Source organism: Anastrepha ludens, chromosome 4 (genome assembly GCF_028408465.1).
Source record: "Anastrepha ludens isolate Willacy chromosome 4, idAnaLude1.1, whole genome shotgun sequence".
Taxonomy (NCBI): Eukaryota; Metazoa; Arthropoda; class Insecta; order Diptera; family Tephritidae; genus Anastrepha; species Anastrepha ludens.
The window spans coordinates 80,993,465-81,019,287 of NC_071500.1; the positions used below are offsets into that span (position 1 = coordinate 80,993,465).

Below are 25,823 nucleotides of genomic sequence, written 5' to 3' on the forward strand. Positions count from 1 at the left end.
ATTCTACTTCTTGCACAGGTTAGGGATTGGGTCCATAGCCTATTGGCAGCTCTGATAGTGTGTTGGTCTATAAGCATCTTACAAGTTGGTATAGGTATGTTCGCGTTGTCTAGTTGGATCGGTAATGTGGTACCCAATCTCGCTAGTTCATCTGCTTTGCAGTTGCCTTCTATGTCTTTGTGACCCGGCACCCAGAGCAGGTTTATTACAAAGTAGAGTAGAATGGGGTAAGATAGGTATGGGGGCACAATAGGTAGGTGGGGTTTTCGTCGCACTGTTTTTGCAGAGGTCACTCGTCTTATGTGAATTGAATACGTGGTGGGGAACAACGTTCGCGACTGTCATTTCGGCCGTCACCATTGATTAGTTATCCTAGTTCTGGCGTCGTTTAGTTTTTTGTGAGCTTTTCTCCGACATACCATTTTTTTTATTCTACGGTGCAGTGCATTTAATGTATACACACATACATGTAAATATTTGTCAGGTGAGTTTATTTTACGTAGAAAATAATGCTGAACACGAATAATGTGTTAGTTTTTTGATATTTTTGTTTAAAAAAAAAATATCGACACTAACATAAAACATGTGCTTGGGGGCACTATAGGTCAGCCGTCTGGGGGCATTACAGGTCACTACTTTTAATTGAATAAAATAAATTTTAATTGTTTTTGCAGCAAAATGGTGCGTAATTATGTGCGAAAAACGCCGAAACGAAGTGAAGAGGACGTAAAAAACGCAATCGCGGCAGTCCGAGATCGCGCTAGTGTTCGATCAGCCTCTAAACAATTTAAAATTCCGTTCGAAACATTACGTGCTTGCGTGATGAATTAAAGAAAAATTCCTAACTTTTATAACATGTGCAGTGTTCATACTCTATAAATAAAAGTTAAAACGTTAATTTCCAAGCCATGTACATTGTTCTTTTCCCCTCACATATAGTGACCTATCGTGCCCCCCGATTTTGAAAATATCGAAAAAAAGTACCTTTGCCTTATTGAATGCAGCTTCCAAAATATTTAGCCAAACATAAGTCAGTATAACCAAAATGTTAGCAGATAAATAACCTTTCAAAATCTTGCTTATTTTTCAAAATCAATGCAAAAACACCGTAGCAAGAGCTCTCCAAAAAAAAAATGACCTATCTTACCCCATTCTACTCTACTGTGATAGTTTTGTCAAAACGTCGATACATTCTTTTACTGTCTTCGAGTTAATATTAGGCTATTGTAAAGCTTTCAAGACCGATGGGCTATCTGAATATATATTTATATCTCTTGTGGTGAGAACACTTTTATTTACAGTGATCCGTTAACCGGAATGAGGTGTTGGCATTCATTTCCTCAGAGTGAAGGCCTCTACCTACTTGTTCATTTAGCTTGGAACCATCAGTATAGAATATACTAATTCCGCTTCTATTGCCCATTACCCCACTGTCCCAATCTTCCCCCGTTGGGAAAGTTGTGGTAAAGGATATGTTTACATGCAGCTTTTAGAACAGGTATCCTGTGTTTTTTGGTGAACATAATTAGTTCTGTTTTGTTGGGATTTACCCCAAGACCCCTCGATACATCGTTCAAAGCATTTTGCATTATATTGCAGATGGTATCTGGGAATTTTCCTCTTATTAATATTGCAACATCATCTGCGTAGGCTACTACGTGTATCCTCCTTTCCTTTAGATTCTTTAACAATTGATTCATTGCCAGGATCCACAGCAGAGGAGAAAGCGCCCTCTATGTCTAGGAAGGCTACCAGAGAATACTCCTTATTCTCTATTGATTTCTCTATCTCTGTAACTAGTGAATTTAGTGCTGTTTCCACATAATATATATAAGTAAAGAAATAAAAGATACCACATTTTTTTATGTTAATTTTTTTTTTTTATGTTTAAGTGAATATTTGTGCAGCTGTACATATGTACGTATGTATGTATATACAAGGAATTGGAACTGAATATGGAATGAGATGAAAAATACACGAATATTTAGGCATGAATATAGAATGGTTCAGGTTCATTGTGATTCTCTTCCAGCTCTTGTTTCTTTTGGAAGTAAGGATTGTGTTTGGGATCCGAATTTAAACTGCAAGAAAATATAAAAATACACAAATAAATAATAATATAAACTAATGCATTTTTGAGGAATGCGGCTGCTAATTTGAAGTGTTATTTTGTGCAACCTCATTGGTAAACTTACTGATAGTAGTTGATAGCTTCTTCGCACTTAACGTTGTACCACCAATCGCAAGCAAATTCCTTCTGATTGAAAATGGTGCCGTTGGTGCAAAGAAATGATGCGCCTTGATGACCCTCCCGACCATCGTGGCAAACATGATAGGCCTGACAGCCGGTCTCAACATTTGCATACATTCCGGGAACAGCTGGTACATTGGCACAATGGAAATTCGTGTGGGGCACTTCATGGTAAATGGGATAATCCACGCCAGGTGCACCGGGTATTTTCGAAAGATCTTGTTTTTCTTCTCTGCGATGTTCTTCCGTTGGGGGATGAAACAGATGACCGTAGGTCTAAAAACGTGAATGATTAATGAATAATACAAAGAGTTTAAAAAAATAAGGAATAAGTCAACGAATTTAATTTACTCGTAAAATAATTTTAAATTCAATTCAATTGAAAATTAAAATCAATTTTTAACACAGTGGATGTGTTTGCATATACAGTCTGTGTGAGAAGAGAGGAATCGCGATTATTCATGAAGTATAAAAGATATATAATATATAATATTTAAAATTTTTTTACATAAAAGTATGTGCAAAACTACGAATCGCAATTACTCAATAAGCTGTATAGTTTCCATCGTTGTCGAATATAGCCTGACATCTTCTCGGCATGCTTTGAAGCTTTTCTGCGTAGCTCGTCGACAAAGAGGACCAGATTTTGCGAACTTGACGCACGAGTTGCTTTAAATCGTGGACTATCTTTTCGACAAGATGTGTTTTCATAACACCCCACACATTTACAATGGTGTTGGCGTCTGGAGACTGGGAAGGCCAGTCCATTACTGTGACGCCATTTTCGTGTTTTGTTGTTTCTCAATGTATTTTTCTGAGAGTAGTGGTTTTGGCGATGTGGGACGGTAGGATATGTTCGTCTCCTTCAGTCGTCGTTCGATGGTGTTGATACTTACATCTATTCCCTTTTTTAGCAAGAATTGTGCGTGATTGGCGTAGTCGCAAAGAAGGCTCCCGCTTATAAAATTTGGACGAACACTTTATCGTGCTTTTTTGTCGTCACTCGCTTCAACCCGCGCTCGGAAAAGTCATCAACATTTTTGTACACTTTATACCGCTGATTCCACATAAAAACAAACTTTTTTGATAATTTCGGCCTTTTCGAATACGTGCAATACCGCCTCGAAACGCTTCGTGTACTTCTCACTCATATTTGTTTTGTTGCGTTTACGGGAAAGTTTCGAACGACATTAACCTGAGTTAGTACTGGCGTCGTAGCCCTTGAGGGGGACTACTACGCAGCAAAAAGCAGAGCGAAATATATCTTGAAGTTACAAGAAAAAAACCGTTTATTTTCTTCTGACACAGACTTATATGTACATAGTCACATTTGTATAAATAAATAGTGGTATATATTATATATAGAATATAAAAATTAAGCCGAAAAAAGTGTGCGTTTGTCCGCGATAATCTCAGCAACGCGTGTGAGGAAAACAATGAAAGTTTCACACATTGTTGGTGTTGCCTTGGCAAAGGTTTCTGTGAAGTTTGGTTGAAATTCGATAACGCGTGTGTGTGCGGTGCGTCGGTTAAGTGAGTGTGTTTTTGCTATTTGCCGCACGTATTTTTTGTACCGCACATAGCATTCATTAGAATTGAATACATTTTGGTCGTGTGTGTCTGGGCCGATTATTATGAAATTTGGTATATATACAATATGTATATATTTTTCCACGGAGAAGGTTAGTATAATATGCTTATTGATTCCACTCGCCACCAGGTGGCGCTGCCGAAGGCCAAAACGAGGACCCGGGTAACCCCGGTAATCTCTGAGTGACCAGGGTCTCGAGATATAGCCGAAAAGGTGGACCAAGGTACTCTTGGATGTGTTTGTACAATATGGGTGTCAGATGGAAGCTGTTGATGAAAGCTTTTAAGTGAAGTAATTTTTTATGCCCGTTTCCGGGATAAAGAAAGGAGATGGAGCTGGAGATGGAAGAGAAAAAGGAATAGCTACAGGAAGAGGAAGAGGAAGGCCACTTATTATTAAAATTTAAAAAAAAATTTTAAAATGTTACATCTACGCTTATTATATAAACGGCATATGCGGATGACATAGCTATAGTAGTTACAGGAAAGTACCTGGACACCATCAGTAATGTGATGAACAACACTCTCAAAACGATACACCAATTTGCATCTCGCGCAGAGCTAGGGATAAAAGCAGAAAAAACGGGCGTGGTACTTTTTACCAGCAAGTACAAAGTTCCGGCGTGGAACCTCCCGAAGCTAGGCAACTACGAACTACTTCTCATAGATTACGCGAGGTACCTCGGAGTAAGAACTCAACAATTAATATATACGTGGATAGTCAAGCAGCAATAAGAGCAATAAGCTCATATTGTATTAAGTCCAAAAATGTTCGACGGAGCAGGGAGGACATAGAAAGGTTAGCTGGAAACAGTAGGCTGCATATCTACTGGGTACCTGGTCACAAAGGCATTATGGGGAACGAAATAGTAGATGAGATAGCAAAAAGTGCTGTGAGACTACCATTTGAACAAGAGAACGACATACCAAAAGCGCTAAACACAATATACAACGAAATGGACGACCACATGAAAAGGCAAGTGGAAGCTAGGTGGACTAACCTGACCACATGCAAAACAGCAAAAGTCATGTGTAGAGCTAACGACAAAAAACAGACTCAATTCGTACTTACGCTCTCGCGAACTATCATATGTATGCTAACACGTCATAATCTATTGGCTGCACATGCGTACAAGATATGTATTGCTAACACGGACAAATGCAGGAAATGCAGAGAGGATGTTGAGGAAACTGAAAACCTTCTGTGCGTTTGTCCGTCATTATTAAAAACGCGTTTAAAATGCCTGGGAGCCCCACTGTTTGAGGGTCTGGAGGACGTCCCAAAAGCGAATCTCCCAGCTCTGCTTAGATTCGCCAAAAGCGCTGACATTTTACATGTAGACATTTCAGTATTCATAGAGGTCGGCCTCCATCTGGTATCGCTAGGGACCAAAAGGTCTATGCGTGGCTTATTGCCAACCAGGCTAACCTAACCTAACCGAATGACATATGTAGGTCGATTAGATGTACAGAGAAAACAAATTATACGAGTATACGAATAAAGCATGAGAACATTGATGAGTTATTATAAAGCATATTATAATAAATTAATTTCAATCTTTTTTTTGATTATTATTTATTCTTATCACCAATCAATGGTTCATCATATCCAAAACTGTGACTTAAGTGTGTACTGTGTCATAAATTTATAAACACAAGCAAAGTTATGTATATCAGACTGCAAAAAAAATTGGAAGCCCCCTTAAATCTGAGGGTCTGCGCACGGGCCTGGCTCACAGTAAAGCTTGAAACTTGTATTTGTAAACTCAATACATAAACAAGGTGGAGCAAAATTAATTACCCCATCGAAAGATTTATGGCGTCGATTGTCAATCATATTTGACACTTATGAGCTAGACAGCTCAATATACAAACAGATAAGCAATGGAGTGCTATACGGTCCAAATAAAGGTTTTCGTCACTCAAATTATTTTTTTATTTAGCAAAAAAGTTATTCAAACACAAACTTATGATTAATTTTGCATCTATTAAAAAAAATTAATTATATAATATAATTTTGATTTACATTTATTTTGCAATACACATAAATATTTACATTTATGAGTTGCAATGTTTGCTACTACTTTTTCGTTTTCATCTCAAATCTTCTATGTAAACTATTTTCCACTATTTAATTACAGTTTAACTCTACACTTTCGCTTTTGATTATCGCTTAGTATGGAGAAATTCGCGTGCCACATTCTCATATGAATTGCATAAGCGTTTGCAAAAGAAAGAGCTCAAACGTGTGCCCCCCGATGTTAGTAAATAGGCATCTAGACGATCCATTTGCCCCATTCACTATTTCACTATTTGGTGGTCACTTGGCCAGGCATTTGCAGTTGATTTTGCAGACCGGTTCCGCTGCACTGCACAACATATATGTGTATTTTCCAAATCGTTGTAATTATCCACATATCGACGAAAAATTCAAATACATATTTTTAGATCTTTCTGCATGCGTTACGCCACATCGAAATGGTTCGCTTTTTCAAACCGCTTAATTTTTGGGTCAAAAGTGAACGCTACCTTTGCTGGCCATTTAACAAGCTTAACTCACATGTGCTCACATACATACTTATGCCAGTGCACTTGTAAGTTATTGATTGACATATTAACCGCAAAGGCGAAGTGTATTGAAGTGAGCTAGTTACTTTTTAAGCAAGTATTGTTTGGTAACTCGAAAATATATGTATACCATAAGTACTTTCATGTAAATATGTTGATTGAATTATTATCTTAAATATGTATGTACTATTTACCTCCACTTGCACCGCTATTGAAGCCGCAATACAAACAAGCGCAAGAAGTAAGCTGCTGCACAATGCCACACTTTTCGTATTCATCTTGAAAATATATATTTTGTTAATATTTGCAAAGAGTTTAAATTTGTTTGATCACGCCTAATTAGGGTTTCTTATGTTTTAAAATTCCCACCGTCTTCGAGTAGCTTTAAATTGGTACTGATTGATAATATTTATAACTCCTCTAGTTGTGGCTCCAATTGAAGAAAAACTCAGCGAATAAAGTTTATAAGTTCAGTAGCCATTGCAGTCAAAATCCGTTAGAGACACAAATATTTGCAGAGCATAAATATGTGTGAGTGTGAAAGCTTCGCAACTTTAAGTCACCTTTTAACGAGCAGCTTCAGTGCATGTACCACCTATACATATACAGTCGACGTAAAGCTTTATTTGATAAGCTCCTTGCTATAGAGCGAAATACACTACACAAGCGGCTGATCAAACCTATTTTTTTTCCATTTCCACTTACACTATACAAGCAGGGCTCGTTCAACACAAAATTTTAGTTTACTTCCGGTGAGTGGTGAAACATATAGCGGCTGTACCACGACATTCGCTATTTTTCTTTCACTAAATTCTTACTTCAAATTGTGTTAAAAAGAGCGTTAAGCTGCTATTAGTGGTGTATAATGCCATGACCGTAACCATAACCATAGCCGCAACATTGCAGCATTCGTCGGTTAGTCATGCAGTAACCATAAATTGCTGATATTGAAGTAGAACTAATGACAACATTTGCATTTTGCCATCAAAAGACGGATTAATTTTCCACTAAGTCAATCAATATTTCGTCGTTAATTTCTAATATTTAAATTTTTATCGCAAATGTCCAAAAAAAAGGAAAGTATGTCTCAGCTATTTACTGGCTGTTCGCAGAACAACCAAAATTCAATAGATACATATGGCTATACTTAAGGTTAAGGCGTTATGGTACGGCACCTAACACAAGGGCTGAAAAGTCCCGTGCCTAAGACATAAATGGTACGAGTTGTATTGTATTCACCTCTTTTTCAGTTAGTACTTACCATAGAAAGACAGCTGTTAAAACTTCATTATATTCTATTAATTAGTTTTGTTATTTTCACAATTGATACAAAATAATTTCGTGTGTTAATTTCAGACTGCTTCTTGATGGGGGGAAATACCGTTCAAGCAAAGTAATGGCTTGAAAAGTGTTATGGGGACTCCGCTCCATCAGAAACAACAATACAACGACGGTTTGCAGACCTCAAACGTGGTCGTAGAGGCACCGATGATGCAAAACGCAGAGGACGCCCAAATGAGGCAGTAACACCAGAAAATATAAAGAAAATCTACAAAATTCTTTTGAATTATCGAAAAGTTAAGTTGCGTGAGTTAGCTGAAATCGTAATGACATCAAAAGAACGTTTTGACTTTATATAACATGAGTATTTGACTATGAGAAAGCTCTGTTCAAAGTGGGTGCCGCATTTGCTCACTGTTTTGTTTCATCTAGACAACGTACAGTGTCACAAGTCAATCAAAACAATGGCAATGGGTTGAACTTCGAATTGCTTCCACATCTACCGTATTCGCCAGATTTGGCTCCCAGCGACTACTGGCTGTTCGCAGACCTAAAAAAAATGCTTGTCGATAAGAAATTTTGCTAGAGTGGTTATCGTTGAAACGGAGGCAAGAGATAAATCGTTCTACAAAAGTGGTACTGAAATGTTTCAGCGGCGCTGGAAGATTGCGTTGTTCTTGACGAAAATTACGTTGATGAATAAAGCTAATTTTGACCAAAAAAAAACGAACAAAAAAAATTTAATAACTATATCAATTATATAACGGGATTGTCCTACTCTGTACTAGGTTTCGTAATGTCTCCAAATTGTCTGTTCGGTATACCTTTAAGATTTTCTTTACATCATTTATCATATTGCATCATCTTTTGGCCACATCATATAATAAATACGCTGTTTTTATATGAAGACCATCAGTTCACCAACTATGGGATTAAACTTATTTCTTAAATACGCTCTTATTTGCTATATTGCTTACCTTACTTTAAATCTTTTGGAATAATAAAAATTAGGCACCTCCGATTTGCTACTTCTCTGCTCGCTCTCTCTTTCGGCACGGCTCACTTCTCGAAAAATTTGCATGTGAATGCAACAACAAAGTTATCGAGTAAGATTCGCCGCTTGTAATATAACTCACTGTCTATATACCAGTTGCTTTATCCATTCGCTACTTGCTAACGCTTGGTGAAGAGAAGAGGCCTAATGAATATATATATATATATATAGTATATATACATATATGTATATACATACATATATAGCTATTTATATTTACTTGTATGTCTGGCCCCGTTTCTCATCCCATGGCCTTTTTGATGTTGTTCTGTCAAGGTTATAATAAAGTTAATGTAAGCCAATAACTTATTAGAATGATATACCGAAATTTTATCAAATTCTTGATAGTGCGCCTGAAGGTATGCAGCGACATTTTATACATAATATTAACCCTTTCGCAGGGGATTTGCTCAAACTTTATTTTTGAGTTTTTGGATACCCATTGGTACTTTATGTGCATAGAAACTAGATGAAGCTTGTAACTTATGTAGATAACGGTATTTTGAGGTGGGACATATGTGTCCCAACAGTATTTAAAAATGGGATATATTTGTCCCAACAGGGTACAAACTACACCTAGAAAGTAGAAACATTTTTTTGGTAATAACATATGATTTGCACTTTTATTTATTTTATAAATGTGATGAAGCGAAACATTGAATACAGAATGGCAAATTGCAAGCCCGGCAAATAATTTTTGTTTTTTTCGCGACTTTTCGAATGGCGCATGCTACGCACCGACGTCTTTTAGACTGCTCTATGGGTAAATGATCCCCCACACTTCTCATTGATTTATACCTATTCGATGATCTTCCAGACAGACGGGATAGTTTATATGCGGTAGATTTCTTTCCTTTTTCAATTAGCGACTCAGCAATCTCGACCAACACTGGTAAGAAGGCAGGTTTCTTCCTATTCAGCTCCGAATATATAACCCAGGTGTTTACAGCAGCCATCATCATGCCACGATAAAATACTTTTTTCCACCATTTATTTGATTTTCTGTTTATATCATGCAATCCCGACATTTGATCTGCCAAGTCCACACCGCCCATTATTGCGCGGTACGTCTTTACGATGTCAGGGCATGGAAACTCTGCTTCATGGTTATACGACATGACAAACATGCATCCAAGTACTCGTAATACATCAATTTCTCCGGAGTCCGTCTGAAGAAGTTTTTTTTTGTTTCGCTCCGTTATGGGTATTTTCCTGAACCTCTCATTAGTACATTGGGCAATGTACAAAGACATGCTTCTTGGAAACAATTTGCGAAAAATTTTGTAGGGGGTTGAGTGGCGCCCAATATTTACCAGAGAACGTAAATTCATATTCAATTTACGTTCATATTCATATTCAATTTACGTTCTCTGTATTTACTGCAATTTTGCATTCGCGGTGGTTACTAACCGACTTTCTTGAAACAAATGACTCATTCGGTGTGCTCCAAATAACCTTGCCTGAGTCTTCCTCACCTCGTGCAGGTTGATCGTCTATGCCACCATTCTCGTCACTCAATCCGGTCTCCTCTGAATCGCTGGAAGAATCGTCATTGCCAGTGGTTTTGTCTAACTCAGGACGATAAATATCATCACTTTCGTCACTAAAATCAGTTCCTGATTCCATGGATTCATCATCATCTTCTTGAAGTAATGCACTAATTTGATCGCGATTTAATTTCGACATTTTTGCTGTCTACGAGGTTGCAAAAATAAAAAAAATTAGCTGTGTGATACATTATGTACAACGTACTGCTGGGACATATATGTCCCTATATAAAGCCCTGCTGGGACACATGCATCCCAAAATTAATTTTCGTTGAATATTTTTCACAAAACTCTTATTAAAATATATATTTGTACTTACCAGTAAAAGGGCAATATTTTTCTTTAGAAAAATCAACACTTCTTATAAAAATACGTATTATTTCACCAAAATTACGCGTAAATTTGATGCAATATTAGCGACTGCTCACAAACAACTGATCAAAACTAAACACGATTGAAACAGTGTGGAATGCGGATAACGGTAAATTGTAAGTATTGTTCGCAGCTACTGATTGGAACATTTTTGTTGAGTTTCCTATTAAAATTGCAAGTTTCAGGGTGAAGTGAACATGTTGTGGGATATCAGTGTCCCAACAGTAGCGAAAGGGTTAACTTCCAGAAAGATTTTACTGCACTTACTATTATTTCCATTGCATTTGCGGATACCTGTGAGAATGCGGGCACATTAAGGGTTTCAACCCCGGCAACCTGGCAATTTTTTAACGAATATCCCGGAATAGTTGATACGAACTCGCGAATAAAATAATTCTTATTTTTTTTAACAAAATATTGCAATGGTTTGGAATAAAAGCTTATTGAAACAAAAAATCTCATTAATCTAACTAACGGTATTTTTCATTTTTGTTGCACAGAAACCCAGTGTGAGTGTGCTACATTGCCAACATTCAACAAATTTTATCTAACTTTCTATAGCTTTTCCGAGAACGCTACACAAATCCGGAAACCCAATGAATGCTGCAAAATTATAAAGGGTGATCAATTTAGAGGTATCGGATTTTAAATTGAAATAAAACAACGAAAATTCAAATTTTTGGGCAATCTTTATTATTTTTGTGTAAAACCATTCATGACATTTATTTTTTACAAATGTTGGCCGCAACTGCCAACTGTATATCGGACTGTTTATCCATGTTTTATAATGTCTTGGCAAAAGAAAAAGAAAAGCACGAGTTTTATTGAACAACTGACATGCAGTTGGAGGTAGCAGCATTTGGCGACACTGCGAATGGAACGGCTTTTCATTATTTCATTTTGTGCTGACATTCTAATGTGCACGGCGAAAGAAACAACAAATACAAATCCGCTGCTACTGACACCATCCTTAATAGATTCTTCTTGTAGAAACTCTTCAAAAAAATATAAATAATAGAAATTGTTTGCCTTTTGTCTCAAGAATTTATTGTGGGAAATTGTTTTGCCGTAAGCAGTCGGCTTAAAACTGTATGTTCCTCCATTTGTATGTAAGCATCACGACGTACACCACCAATAGTAAAGAGGAGGTCGGCCAAACACTCAATAAAGGGTGAACACCAATTAAATAAAGGATTTTCCAATAAGAGATGTTATTTTGATATTCAAAGAAAAATGCTATTTCTTAATATAAATGATCGAATGTTTATTTCATTATAAAGAGGAAGGTATGCCGTTAATAGTGGAAAATAACATCAGGCAAATGACCATCACGACCACGCTTAATGGACAATATCATTTTCATGAAATTTTCCATAACCGAATTCCAAAGTGGCTGCTCTATGTCCTCGATAGCCTCACGAATCCCATTTTAGAGGTCTTGAATCGACCTTGGGCTGTTGGCGTAGACCTTCTCCTTCACGTGGCCCCAAAAAAAAAGTCACAATGTGTGAAATCACAAGATCTCGGTAGCCAATTGTTATCACCTCTTCGAGAGGTAACACGGTCCGGAAACTTTTCTCGTAAAAGATCAATTGTTGCGTTGCTTGTGTGGCACGTAGCGCCGTCCTTTTGAAAATAAACGTTGTTCAGATCAATACCATCCAATTCCGGCCATAAAAAATCGTTAATCACATCTAATCTAATCTAAAGAACACCTCTTATTGGAAAACCCTTTATATGTTTCTATAAGTGTTTTAATTAATATATTTCACTTTATATGGAGGTGAAGCCGCGGGCACATGCTAATAATTTTATAAAATGGCTTTGATGAAATTTTGTCCATTTGACCATTAAATCAATGTATCTTGCTAGAATTATACCCAGTTCAATGCAAGGGAAAGTGAAAATATACTATTTACCAGGGCATATCAAGTGAGCGTTGATATAACTTCAACTTGAGTATAATCAGATTTCATTTACTTGCACAGCGTTGTAGCTCTTTAGGCCGAGTTCATACAGCGCAACTTTTGCTGCTTCAAATAATAACTTGTGGAAGATGGGAGGACGGTCAACACGCTTTGTGTTTTCTTTCTTCTCACATTTGTTGTTGGCTGTAAACTAAAACCATTGCAAACAATGGAGTTGCCGTGTGTGAATACGACGGGAAACATCAAAAGAGAATTCGCAAAGTTTAAGCAACAAAAGTTTTCCTGCATGAATGGGCCTATGTTTCAATCATACAATTTTTTACATTCTATTCGGGTTGGCGTAATAAAAGTGGGGGTAAATCTAAATTTGAAATATTTGGATAAGCGTATTTTTAGTAATGAGCATACCTGCATACATACAGGGCCGTAGAGAGCATATCCGGGCCCCGGGGGAAAATTGCAAATGCGGGCCCTTTCCCATTTTGCCTAATTCATATAATTCGAATTACTCTCGAGTCCGGGCCTCTCTGAGAACTCCGGGCGCGGGGTAAAAAGTTCCCGATCCCCCCGCCCCCTCTCGTCGGGCCTGCATACATACATATGTGAGTCCACCTAACCTTGCCTGCGCTGTTATTTGAATACTAGTTTTCATTCATTCAGCTAAACTTGATTGACGGAGACTGCAGCATCTCATCAACGTACCTTTGCGTATAAACAAAAGGCCGCTGTAAGCAATTGGTTTCACCCCTTTTTAGATTTCGTTGCCAATCACAAGCCACAGTTCTTTTTTATTTATAATTCATTTATTATTTTTAACACAAAACATAATCATTAATCTAAATAAGAGGGTCATATTACTTGTATAATGAAAAAAATAAAATAAATTGGTTTTTATTATATTAATGAAACTGTTAACTATGCATCGGCTATTAGCATTCATACCCATGTACAAGCGTACATAGGTACGTATGAACCATTATATACAAAATGCTGTGGCATGCATGCATACATATATGCATTGTATGTATGTAGTATAGGTAGGTGTACGAGATTATTTACTTATATATAATAGTACTGCTGTTGTTACAGTTTAAGTGGAGAGCTTCGTAAAAACTCTTAGATTTTATGTTTGGAACTGAAGATTGCATCTCCACCTTTGATGGCCGCACTATTTTCATGCAAATTGAAATTGTTAAAAAGCTCATCAAAGTCACTGAATAGCTAAAATAAAAGTTAAAAATTTGCTATTAGACGTCAGTCACATTAGCCGCAGGCAGTAATAACTCACATGTGCAGAAGCGCTCACGTCAGGCACATAATAATCCCCTTTGCTTCCGCTCCCTGGCAACGCTGCTGAAGATGTAGGCGCTATAGGAGTGTTAATAATGTTAAAATTTTGATATGATTGCGTCCTAAATGGATTGCTGTGGCCTTTCTTCTGTCTGGGTGTTATATCCAGGTATTCCGCTGAAAAATAAAATTATTATGGTAGTGAAAATGTAGTGTGAGCCAAGTTTAGGGGTACGTGTCATGAAATACTTTTCTTTTTGGGCTGTAACTTGACTTGATTGAGTTGTGTGTTATGCAATTGCAGTTGTCTGTATGTAGGGTAGGCAGTTTTTGATGGCGATGCATCATTTAATCGCCCGTGTATTTGCGGATAAAGATAGGTGGTTTCAATGGACGGTGTGTCACGGTGGCGATATCTGCCTTCGGTGGGAGTGTAACGGCCGTCTGAGCTGAGTGCTATTTGAAATACCACTCTGGGGTTCTTGTTGTAATATTGATACACCTTTGGGTAATGAAATAATATTATACATTAGGTAAAAATTACATAGGTACATAAACAATATTATTTTTTTAAATTTTTTTAAAGTTTAGATTTGTTGGAGTTTGCTGTTGCCATTCAAATCAGTTCGTAAAAGCGTACATACATACATACATATTGTGTATGCTTGCATGCCTCAAATTTCTGGAGCTTTTGATTTAGTAATCGCAATCACAATTGTGAAAAATAAATACGTATGTATGATATGTATGTACTTTTCATTCAGAACATATTTTTTTTTCGTTTTTTGGCAGCCTCAAGTGACTAAACTGTCAGCTAAAAGATATTATGAAGTTTAGATGTGTTTACTTGTGGATTGCGTTGCTCTGTTACGACTCCATCTGGTACAGAGATGCCGTCCTTCTGTAAGCGATTCAAGAAAAGACGATCAGTTTCGAATGCTGTATCTGGAATTTTACCACCCGCGTGAGGTAACACCTGCTCACGGTATATTTGCCTTTTCTGAAAAGAGAGAATTTCAAATTCATTTATTTTCATTTTGTATCTTAACAGTATTTGTATCATACAAAAAATTACACACATTTTGTGAAATTTTGCTCTATTCCATTCCATGTGTTCTGCAGCTGTATGGCATATTAAAAACTATTTTAACGTGATTATTTTGACAGTCATATTCAGGTGGACAGTTCAGCGAAGAACAAACAAAACATGTTTTTGGCTCTGGTATAGTTATAATATGAGGGTTGGTATTTATAATTCTGGCCTTGGGCACTTCTAGTATTAACAAGCGCCATCTGACTTTCCCATTGGAAAGTATGACATGTTTTACCACAAACGCAATAAAAACGTTTTGATGTGCGAGCCATATTAGTGTTATTTACAGTGGTTTTAAAATTTTTCTCGGAATCGACAAAAATTCATCAATGAATCATTATCATCATTACTGTGTTTTTTGTAGTCGCTGTTTTTAGTGCACCGACGATTCCTGGTAAGATCATTCAAAATCAGTTCTTGTGCCACAAAATATCGTCATTCTACATACCGTGAGATTGAGGCATTCACCGGCATTAGTATGACGAGCAGCAATAAGATTTCGCAAGATCACCTTGTAGTGAAAGAGGTGTGTTAGCGTTGGATTCCACACTATGTAAAAACGCCCTGGAAAACGACTTCGAAAATTGATTCAAACAAATGCAAAAGTGTATTAATCCTCATGGAGAATATTTGGAAAAACAGTAAAACCCTTTTCAACCAGCAAGTTCATTTTTCCATTGTTAGGCCAGAAATATAATTAGCAACCCTTATATTAATGTAAACTAATGATTTGTTAATTGTTTTGAAACACATTTTTTTCTAGAAATACTCATTTAAAATATCGCAATTATGTGAATTGCGCGAAATATATTGTATAGCGATATTGTTGTTTGACAAATTAAGTGAGAAATAATTATTTTTGGTTATCAAAGATTCGATTTTTTACAGCATTTGATTGAGAGAGTAAAAAGATTCGAATTAAATTTTTTACAAAGCACAGCTTGTCGGATCTCAAATGTAAGATGGTCAAAATGGCACTTCAGAATTGAAATGAATACAAGATGTGTATATATTCTCTGAAAAGGGAGGGCATATCTACTATAATAAGACATATCTACTAGCAGATATTAGCAAGCTACACTGTGGCATCTAAGGAACGTTTATTTCTAGCCTTACTATGCCGCTGTTGTTAGCGGCAGCCACTTCAACCTAAATGAAATTGATAGCTCTTTTACCCACCTATTAATACTGAACGTTTTGATATTGGAAATCTACCCATGTATAAACGCTTATGACATCATCTATACAAATACATAGTTAAATGTAAAACGAATTTTGAATGCATTTTACGGCACATAATTATATGAATGTCGGTACAATGCTATCGGTTTGCGATTCATTCTTGTTGATGTCATTCAGCATTTCTTCGGTGGTTTCATAAGAAGCTTCTTCATGATAATTTAGAGTGTGCCATCTACCGAAGATATGTATATAGGTCGCCATTGGAAACGAAATTCGTATGATTTTAACAGTGGTACGTCACGCGTAAGTAAACTCAGTTACCGCAGACACATCAAAATAAATTGCATTAGTGTAGTGAATTTGGTGATGGACCATAACTATTTTTTACTGCTAATTTCTTTAGTTTTATAGTCTAACAGCGGCGTTACCAGTTTTCGTGTTTTGTTCACGTAATTTGTGTGAAGTTCTGATTTTCTTCTTCTGCTCGAAAAAAACTGCTGCTGAGGCTTCATTATTTCTCTTATACATACATATATTTACAGTGCGACTGCCGTTCTGTCACGTTGCAATTGTAGAATCATATTCGTCATTAATTTCAACTCTTTTACTTTCCGGCAAAGTGTGAAAATTTTCAAACATGCATGCAACCCATGCGGGTGTGAATAGCGCAATTACCGGCAATGCTAAAAATCACCAATGCCAACAAAAGCAAAGCTCCACCAGATGGTTGTGTGCTATTACATACATCCTGTTTTAGAGCTTCCAATGATTTTTTATGTGCCATCGTACATTCATTCCAAATAATGATTTAGCAATTTTGTAGTACTTTTTCCATTCCTGAGTCTTTTCCGATTAATTTGAAGGTCAAGTGTACGCAGTTTTATATTTCTAAACCGAATAAATGTGGATCAAATCGGACACTAAATACAATTTCTTTAGCCCAACCATCTTGTAAAAATCCGAGGTCTTTCAAAACATGCTTCTAAATGTTGTTTTAAAATAAAACATGTAAAAATTTAAATTCTTTCAGATTTCACTATTTTGATTTAAATACGGCTCTTAACATTTATAAGTGAAACAAATTACATAATTTACTGCCTAATTGTTTAGAATGGGCGGCCGCCGTAGGCGAATAGGTTAGTGCGTGACTACCATTAGGTTCGAATCTCCGTGAAACACCAAAATGAAGAAAACGTGTTTTCTAATAGCCGTCGCCCCCCGGCAGGCAATGGCAAACCTCCGAATGAACATATTTCTGCCATGAAAAAGCTCCTCATAAAAAATATTTGGGCTCGGAATCGGTTTAAAACTATAGATCCCTCCATTTGTGGAACAATATCAAGTCGCACGCAACAATATATATATATATATATTATATATACATAAATTTGTTTAGAACGTCGAGATATCGATGTTGAAAATTGTTCAGCAGCACCTTGCGCTTCTTAACAGAACATTCAGTTTTTGTTCTGCCAGTCTATTGATCTGGACAACGTTTATTTTCAACAAGACGGCGCTATGTGCCATACAAGCAACGAAACCATTCATCTTTTACGGGAAAAGTTTCCGGACCGTGTTATCTCTCAAAGAGGTGATCACAATTGGCCGCCGAGATGTTGTGATTTCACACATTGTGACTTTTTGAAGTGAAACTTCTTTAGGCGCGTCGGGGGCCCCAAGGCAGATTGAAAATAGGCGAGTGAAACGGTAAGTTCGGAGCGTTACCGAAATCCGTCAAATGGGCGGGGCCAAGGAGCAGCTGCTCCTTCCCACTCTCGCCTATTCGCTCTCTCTGAAATGTATATAGCACACAAGTAAGCATTGAAGTAGACTGGCGACATGCAGGCAACCGACAATCGACAACCGACAACGGGTATTATAGATAGCCATAGCCCGTGCAAATGAGTGCTGTGTGTGAGTATCAGATAAAGCGCCGATTGAATGTGTGTAAGCGGGAAAGCAATAAGAAACTGCTGTGAAGTAAATAGATGGTAGGTATGGAGGAGACGAAGCGATACAATGAGTGCGTTTGCCAAACGAGTGACGATAGTTGAAGTAGAAGGTTGTAAAATGACATTTCAACCGTTTCGGTGATCAAAGCAAATTGATTAAGGCGCCAAAAGTAGGCAAAAAATACCATTGGAAGTGCAAAGAAATGTCAGCGTCAAGTGCAACACTGCACCCAAGTGTCAAATTTGAAGCTAAGGACAAAAATAAATAGTACAAATTTATGTAGAGTGATATAGAAAAAAAAAATATGAAAACCTGAATTTAACACGAGAGAGGGGGGAGAGATTTAAACCGGGGCTCCCATGCATGGAACAACCAACTTAGAAGTTTCCCTTCTACCGTGCGTGAGTCTGACAGACCCTAGTTTTTTTTTTTTGGGCCACGTGAAGGAGAAGGTCTACGCCAACATCCCAGGATCGATTCAAGACCTCAAAAATGGAATTCGTGAGGCTATCGAGGACATAGGGCACTCACTTTGCAATTCGGTTATGGAAAATTTCATGAAAAGGATATTGTCCTGTAAGCGTGGTCGTGGTGGTCATTTGTCTCATTTTCCACTATTAACGTCATACCTTCTTTATAATGAAATAAACATCCGATCATTTATATTAGAAAATAGCATTTTTCTTTGGATATCAAAATAACACCTCTGTTTGGAAAACCCTATATCAAAGCTGATTTAAAAAAGGTACCGTCTAGGAATTATTCACAACTGGTTTCTAGGCGTCACTTTTCAAATATCCTTTCTTCACATATTCTTCAAAAAGCGCAGCAGTCGTTTTTTATGGATAATTAGAAATATCAGGTGCGGCCAAGCCTTTTATCGCCTTAATGTTTCCTACCACCAGCAGGCACCGCATCAAATATTTTCACGAATTTATTTAGATATGAAACATATCGTTAATATGACATGAAGAAGTATAGAGGGTGGAGCGAGACATGGAAATTATTTTACTTCACATAACACATGGCGACATTTTTAAACAATTCATAATCATAATTTTAATTTTGACAAAGCTAATAGGACTATGAATAAGTTCGTGCGGTTTTTTTTCGAAATTTTAAACTTTATTGACGTAAAATGGTTACAAATTTAATATTCAAAATATTGTCCATCGCTTACTACTACTTTTTCCCATCTTTCTGGCAATTCACGGATTCCCTTTGTGAAAAATTCGGTCGGTTTTGCCGCAATCCACGAATCGATCCATTTTTTGACTTCATCGTAATTACGGAAGTGCTGGTCAGCCAGGCCATGTTGCATCGATCGGAAGAGATAGTAATCGGATGGCGCAAGGTCTGGACTATACGGCGGGTGGGGTAGGACATCCCATTTGAGCGTTTCTAAGTATGTTTTGACCACTTGTGCAACATGTGGCCGAGCATTGTCATGTTGCAAAATAACTTTGTCGTGTCTATCGGCGTATTGCGGCCGTTTTTCTCGCAGTGCTCGGCTCAAACGCATCAATTGTCGTCGGTAGACATCCCCCGTAATCGTTTCATTCGGTTTCAGTAGCTCATAATACACAACACCCAGCTGGTCCCACCAGATACACAGCATAACCTTCAGGCCATGAATATTCTGCGCCGACGTCGATGTTGAAGCATGGCCAGGGTATCCATACGTTGCCCGACGTTTTGGATTGTCGTAATGGACCCACTTTTCATCGCCAGTCACAATTCGATGCAAAAAACCCTTTCTTTTGTGCCGTTGAAGCAGTTGTTCGCATGCCATAAAACGGCGTTCAACGTCTCTTGGCTTCAATTCATACGGCACCCAATGGCCTACCTTTCGGATCATTCCCATGGCTTTTAAACGTTTGGAAATGGTTGATTGATCAACTCCCAAAGTTTTTGCAACCTCTTCTTGCGTTTGAGCCGGATCTTGATCGAGCAATTCCTCCAATTCGGTATCCATGAACTTTGGCGGCGCACCCTCGCGTTCTTCGTCTTCCAAGCCAAAATCACCACTTTTAAAGCGTGCAAACCACTTCTGGCACGTTCGCTCAGATAGAGCATGCTCACCATAAACTTCCACCAAGATACGATGACTTTCGGCTGCTTTTTTCTTCATATTAAAATAATGAAGAAGAATTCCCCGCAAAAACACATTATTTGGCACGAAATTCGACATTTTCAAGTGTGGTAAAAATATTGTTGTTTACGCTTCAAATAAAAAACTTATACTGACGTTTGTGCCTTACGACAGTAGCTCTCCAATGAATGTTTGGAAATGTGGATCGATGGAATAATAATCAAGTTACGCCATCTGTTGTAAAACCGCACGAACTTATTCATAGTCCTATTAATACGAATAAGTTATGAAAGATTGTATTAAAATGTATACACATAAATGAATCTGTAAGAAGCACATCTGCGGCAGCACTGATTGTACCTGTACATATCACATAAATTAAAAATCAAAAGAATTCCGACTCATTTCATCGCATAATCAATTGCATGCAAGCTTTACGTTCTCACTATGTACTAGGTTGTTCAATATGTTTTGCCGTTCGATAAAAAAACACAATTTTATGGTTTGAAATACACTTTATTAGTCAGTATAGTATCCCTGAGCATCAATACTCTTGTTCCAATGAGATTCCAATTTATGAATTCCGTTCCTCAAATGAGAATCTGGAATGGCTGCCAAATATGCTTCTATTATGACCTCATCACTCGATGAAAAACACTTTCCACGCATGCATTTTTTAGGTCTGGAAGCGGATGGAAGTCGCAAGGGGCCAAATCTGGTGAATACGGTGAATGCTCCAACAATTCGAGCCTTAATTCATAGATTTCAGCCATTGTCAAAATGTTGTTGTGACATGGTGCATTGCCTTGATTGAAAATACTGTTTTTTTTTTGGGTCTTTTTCAGGAATTTTTTCATTCAGCTGGTCTAAAAGGTTACAATAATATTCAGAATTCATTGTTTTACCAGTTTACAAGTAATCCACAAACAAAATCTCTTTCGCATCCGAAAAAACTGGTGCTAAGACCTTCTTGGCCGATTTCTGGACCGAACTCGTTTCGGAGCGGAAGAACCAGTTTCACAGCCTCTTGTTTTGATTGAGGATCATGGTGATAGGCACAAATCTCATCCATAGTGATGAATCGATGCTCAAAATCCCTTTATCCTTTCGCAAACGCTCTAAATGCTGTTGAGAAAGTCGCATTCGAATGTGTTTTTGTTCCATTAACGAATGCAACATCCATTTTGTACACAGCTTTCTGAAACCCAATACTTCAGTAAAAGTATTGCTTACACTGCCCAATGAGATGCCTATGGCTAAATCTCTTTCAGTGACTCAACGACTTTCCAATACGATATCCTGTATTCTTTCTGCGATTTCTGGTGTTATTGCTATTTTTGGACGTCCTCGACGGGGATCGTAATCAAGGTTTGTACGACCACGTTTAAATTCAGCAACTCTTATTTCTACTGTACTTTTTCTTCATTTTGAATCTCGGTGAAAGACCAAAAGGAAGAAAAAGTTTTTTTCTAATAGCGGTCGCTCCTCGGCAGGCAATGGCAAACTTCCGAGTGTATTTCTGCCATAAAAAAGCTCCTCATAAAAAATATCTGCCGTTCCGAGTCGGCTGAAAACTGTAGGTCCCTCCATTTGTGGAATAACATCAAGACGCACACCTCAAACAGGAGGAGGAGCTCGGCCAAACACCCTAAAAGTCCTTCGACACTTCCAACATTCGTTCATAAATTTCCTTTGTTTTTAACTCTTACAACCATCGCACGACATGTACTTGATTTTTTCCATTGTAGAAAATACAGTGACATGTCGATACTAAATGGCTTTTAAACAACGAATGAATTTGCAGATTGAAATGAAACTTCACATACGTTCATATGAAGAGCGTACCAACATAACAAAATAAAAAAAAACTTAGGGCTTTCTTAAAACACCGCAAAACTTATTGAACAACCTAGTACTCATAAAGGTTCTCACGTAGCTACTTAGCATATGCGTAATCAACCATTAATTCACTGCTCCATGTCTGCGTCACTATAAAACTTATACAGCTCATACAATTCCATTATCTGCAATACTCGCCGCCGTAATCAATACGAATGAATGGAGCACTGACTTTTCGGCAGCTTTTCCATATGTAATTCTTCATGCCTAAGGTATTTCATGCTTAGTCAAACTGGCACCTTCATAAACAATATCATACACTTGCTTAATGATTTCTGTTGTTGTTAAACTTTAGACGCCCACGATATGCAGTTCTGTGAATACATATTGAAATAAGTGTAGCTTTCAATACTTTTAAAACAACAACCCAAATTATAGTGGATGGACGACAAGGCTTAACAAATTTAATAACTGCCTGAGAAATGAGAAACAGTTATAAATGATTACTCTTACTCCAGCCTTAAGAAACTTAGAAAGCTGTTGATTTTGAATTCTTACGCAAATTGAGAACGGTGAGCGAATCATGATTACCCATAGATACCCATGATTAATTTCTTTTTAATTCATTAAGCCTGGAAAAATTTGTATGAGATATTAATTTTTTGTATAAATTTATTTAAAAACTGCATATATATACTATTATGTTTTAATATTATGAGGTCCACTCTAATTATTTATTTATTTAAATTAGATCTACAGTACAATGAACTTTACAGACTGAATTCAAAATAAGAACAAAACGAGAAGTGAACAATTAAATTTAAAACTAGTTTAGGAATTAAATTAAGAATCTTAATGAAATCCGATTTACTCAAAGAAAAGGCTAGTTGATGTGAATTTGTGAATGCATTAAATTCCCGAAGAACTCGAGAAATCGATATGTTTACCATAAATGTGTGTCTTTCAAAAGTATTGTAATATTAGGGACAAAAGGATACCAGGTTAAAGTTAGAATCGAGGTAGGTGGTAAAAAATAGGAATTACTGTTTGTTAAGAGCATTTATTGAGCTCAAAGGAAATTGAGAAGAAAAACAGATGAAAAAAAAATTGCGTGCGCTTATTTATTTTTTATGAGACTGTATGCGGAAGCTGATTTGACAGCTTGAGCAAACATTTATAAGCTCTCACATAAGTTAAGTTAAGTTTACGTCTTCAAGCCGACTCCGAACGGCAATATTTTTTATGAAGAGCGTTTTCATGGCAGAAATACACTCAGAGGTTTGCCATTGCCTGCCAAAGGGCGACCGCTATTAGAAAAAACTTTTTCTTCATTTTGGTGCTTCACCGAGATTCTGAAATCCGAATGGTAGTCGGCTACCGCGGCCGCCAATATTTCCTTAAAATATTCAATTGTTAAGCACGACCGCATTAGCATCTCTAAATTATCTCATTTTGAAATGTTTGGGATTGTTCTTGCCAGTATATAAATCCGAGTGGTTTCGCTAACGTATAACCAACTGTCGTAGGAAATATCGGTACTCGCCAAAATTGCGTTAAGTTTTTTCTTTTATCAATTTCTTTTTCTTGAGAAGAAATTACCAAATTGGAAATCACACACTTTAGTAAACTGCTCATCCGTTCAAACTTTGCTTAGTTACTGCACGCGGGAAAAATTTAATAAAATGTAACCTGGTTTGAAAAAAAGGTTGTAAGAGAGGGATAGACGGGTGTATCCTCATCTTAAAACTGAAAAGCGTACCCTCCCGAGGCTTATAGTTTTTAAGTAATTTATTGTTAAAGTGGTGTAGTTTTGCGAAAACTGAAATAAAAACGATGTTCGTCGGCAGACACGTTCAGTTTGTAAATCTGCAATATTTTTTGCTATAACTTAGAATTGTGGAACATTTTCGAAACTATAAATATATAAAATTGAATTTTGCAGAAGCGTCGACTAGAAAGGTTTTTGTAAATTTGTAGAATTTTTGCTTAGACATTTTTTTTTGCGTAAGAGGCCTTCGGCCGCATTTAAAAAAATAACCCTCATTAGTTCAACTCCGACTACACAATCCACACTCTTTTTGCATATAACTCCCTTCCACATTAAAACCACTTTTCCACATTTCCACATAAAAAACGCGTGATACGGACACAACATAAACGTAATATTAACTTTGTGTATCACCCTTGCAATAGCTCACTAAAGACACTTATATGACTGAAAATATTTAGAACTTTTTAATTCACCTAATAGTTCTACAATTTGACTTACTTTTGGAATTCGATCTACAGCAACTGCAATGGTTACAAACAAAGTAACCAGTAATGCACACAAATATATTTGGGACTTCCCCATATTTTCGCGAATTGTTTTTTTTCTATATGTTCAAGCGTAGATAAATTTGAATGAGCAATTGATTGGATATTAATTTCTATGACTGAAAACAAATTGGTTTTTAAATGAAACGTTTCACTCCAAAATATTATTGAGCACCTTTTCGCTTTTTGTCAATTATAAGGTACACTTAGAGGTTAAATCGTTTGTACCCACAAGAGTTTTCAAACAACAGTTAATAATAATTCAACATTTATTTTCAACGGAAGGTGGCTTAGCTACTTTAGCTTTTGTAGCATAAAATAGCGATAAAACCCAAAAATTCTTGCATTAGACACTTGCAACTGCAACCGATGAAACCACTTATTATTTTACACCCCCTAAGGCACTCAAATGATTTTCATGCTAATTATTTTTGTAAATATATAGCCGATAATTGCGAAGTTATTAAATAGTAAGTTATTGATACTTGATGGCTGAATATAAAATCGTAAATTTATGCAGACAAATTTTTTTGTTATAATTTATGTATTTTTTTTTTACAGCAGCAATAATGCAAAAACCTGAATTCAACACTTTAAAAACAATAAAAAAAAACAATAAGTATGTCTTTCTAGGTGTAATTCGAGTACTTTGCAAACGGATTTCTTAAGCTCACAGCAGTGTTTGCGATTTCATATTAAAATGATGTGTTCGCGACGACGAATTGCTACAGAATAACATTTAACAATTTATTTTGCTCGACAGCGAAGACGCGCTCTAAGTTTGCATCTGCATCTGCAGCCATAGCTATTATCTAAGTGAAGCAGTTGTAGCCATGGTTATGCCTGAAGCGTGTTGGTGTTGCAGCTCAGCTGATGCCAAATCGTTGATGGTACGGAGGGCTTGATGACTACTTGACTAGTCATAAACACACACATACATATCTGCATATTATGTATAAGTACTTGGCTGTTTGGTTGGTAGTTGTAAAATTTGAAAGGGACGTTTCATCGGCTCAAAATAAAGTAGCCTGGGAGCAGCAGACAAACGGCGTACCAATCACTAGACCGACCAACCGAGCTTTGGTTTGCAAGTTAGTGCAAAGTTTTATTGGTGAACGGTGCAAATTTTTCTTCGAACATTTAATTATTATCATAGCTATGTAAAACAATGAGTTCGAATGGAGTGTACGTGCCATCGTCTGTACTGCTACAAATTAACCGAACCCACACTATTGAAAACAGTACGCCCCAGCACGTCCACGTTGATTTACCAATGCGGAATCAACTATTGAAATTTAGTTTTGTATTAGATAAAATGATGTTTTCTTTCACCAAAAATCACAAGACAACACCTGAAGATATTTTGTGGTGTTCGCTAGCCTTTCAGGCAAATTATAATAATTAATCTTGTTATTTGCATTATTGAGTTGTGTAATCAGCATTTTTGATTGCTGAAGTTAACAACGC

The 25,823-nt window shown here is 36.9% G+C and overlaps 1 protein-coding gene across 1 annotated transcript; it reads right to left on the minus strand.

Moving 5' to 3' along the window:
- Positions 1-1,891: 1,891 nt before the first annotated feature.
- LOC128861887 (uncharacterized) lies at positions 1,892-25,073 on the minus strand. The gene is made up of 9 exons (XM_054100264.1): positions 24,310-25,073; positions 14,729-14,881; positions 14,131-14,383; positions 13,880-14,058; positions 13,711-13,812; positions 10,110-10,439; positions 6,604-6,735; positions 2,196-2,527; positions 1,892-2,081 (listed from the first exon to the last, which is right to left on the minus strand). Exons 1-9 carry the CDS (start codon positions 24,391-24,393, stop codon positions 1,985-1,987), a joined length of 1,662 nt encoding a protein of 553 aa, XP_053956239.1. The 5' UTR covers positions 24,394-25,073; the 3' UTR covers positions 1,892-1,984.
- Between the last annotated feature and the right edge of the window lie 750 nt (positions 25,074-25,823).

Bases quoted from the DNA above. Each gene is read 5' to 3' on its own strand.
- LOC128861887 (XM_054100264.1), bottom strand. From the start codon at position 24,393: ATGGGGAAGTCCCAAATATATTTGTGTGCATTACTGGTTACTTTGTTT. The intron at 14,882-24,309 runs GTAAGTCAAATT...CTCTCTTTTCAG, and splicing joins CTGTAGATCGAATTCCAAAA to AAAAGGCAAATATACCGTGA. The intron at 6,736-10,109 runs GTAAATTGAATA...TAGGCGTGATCA, and splicing joins TTGCAGTAAATACAGAGAAC to AACAAATTTAAACTCTTTGC.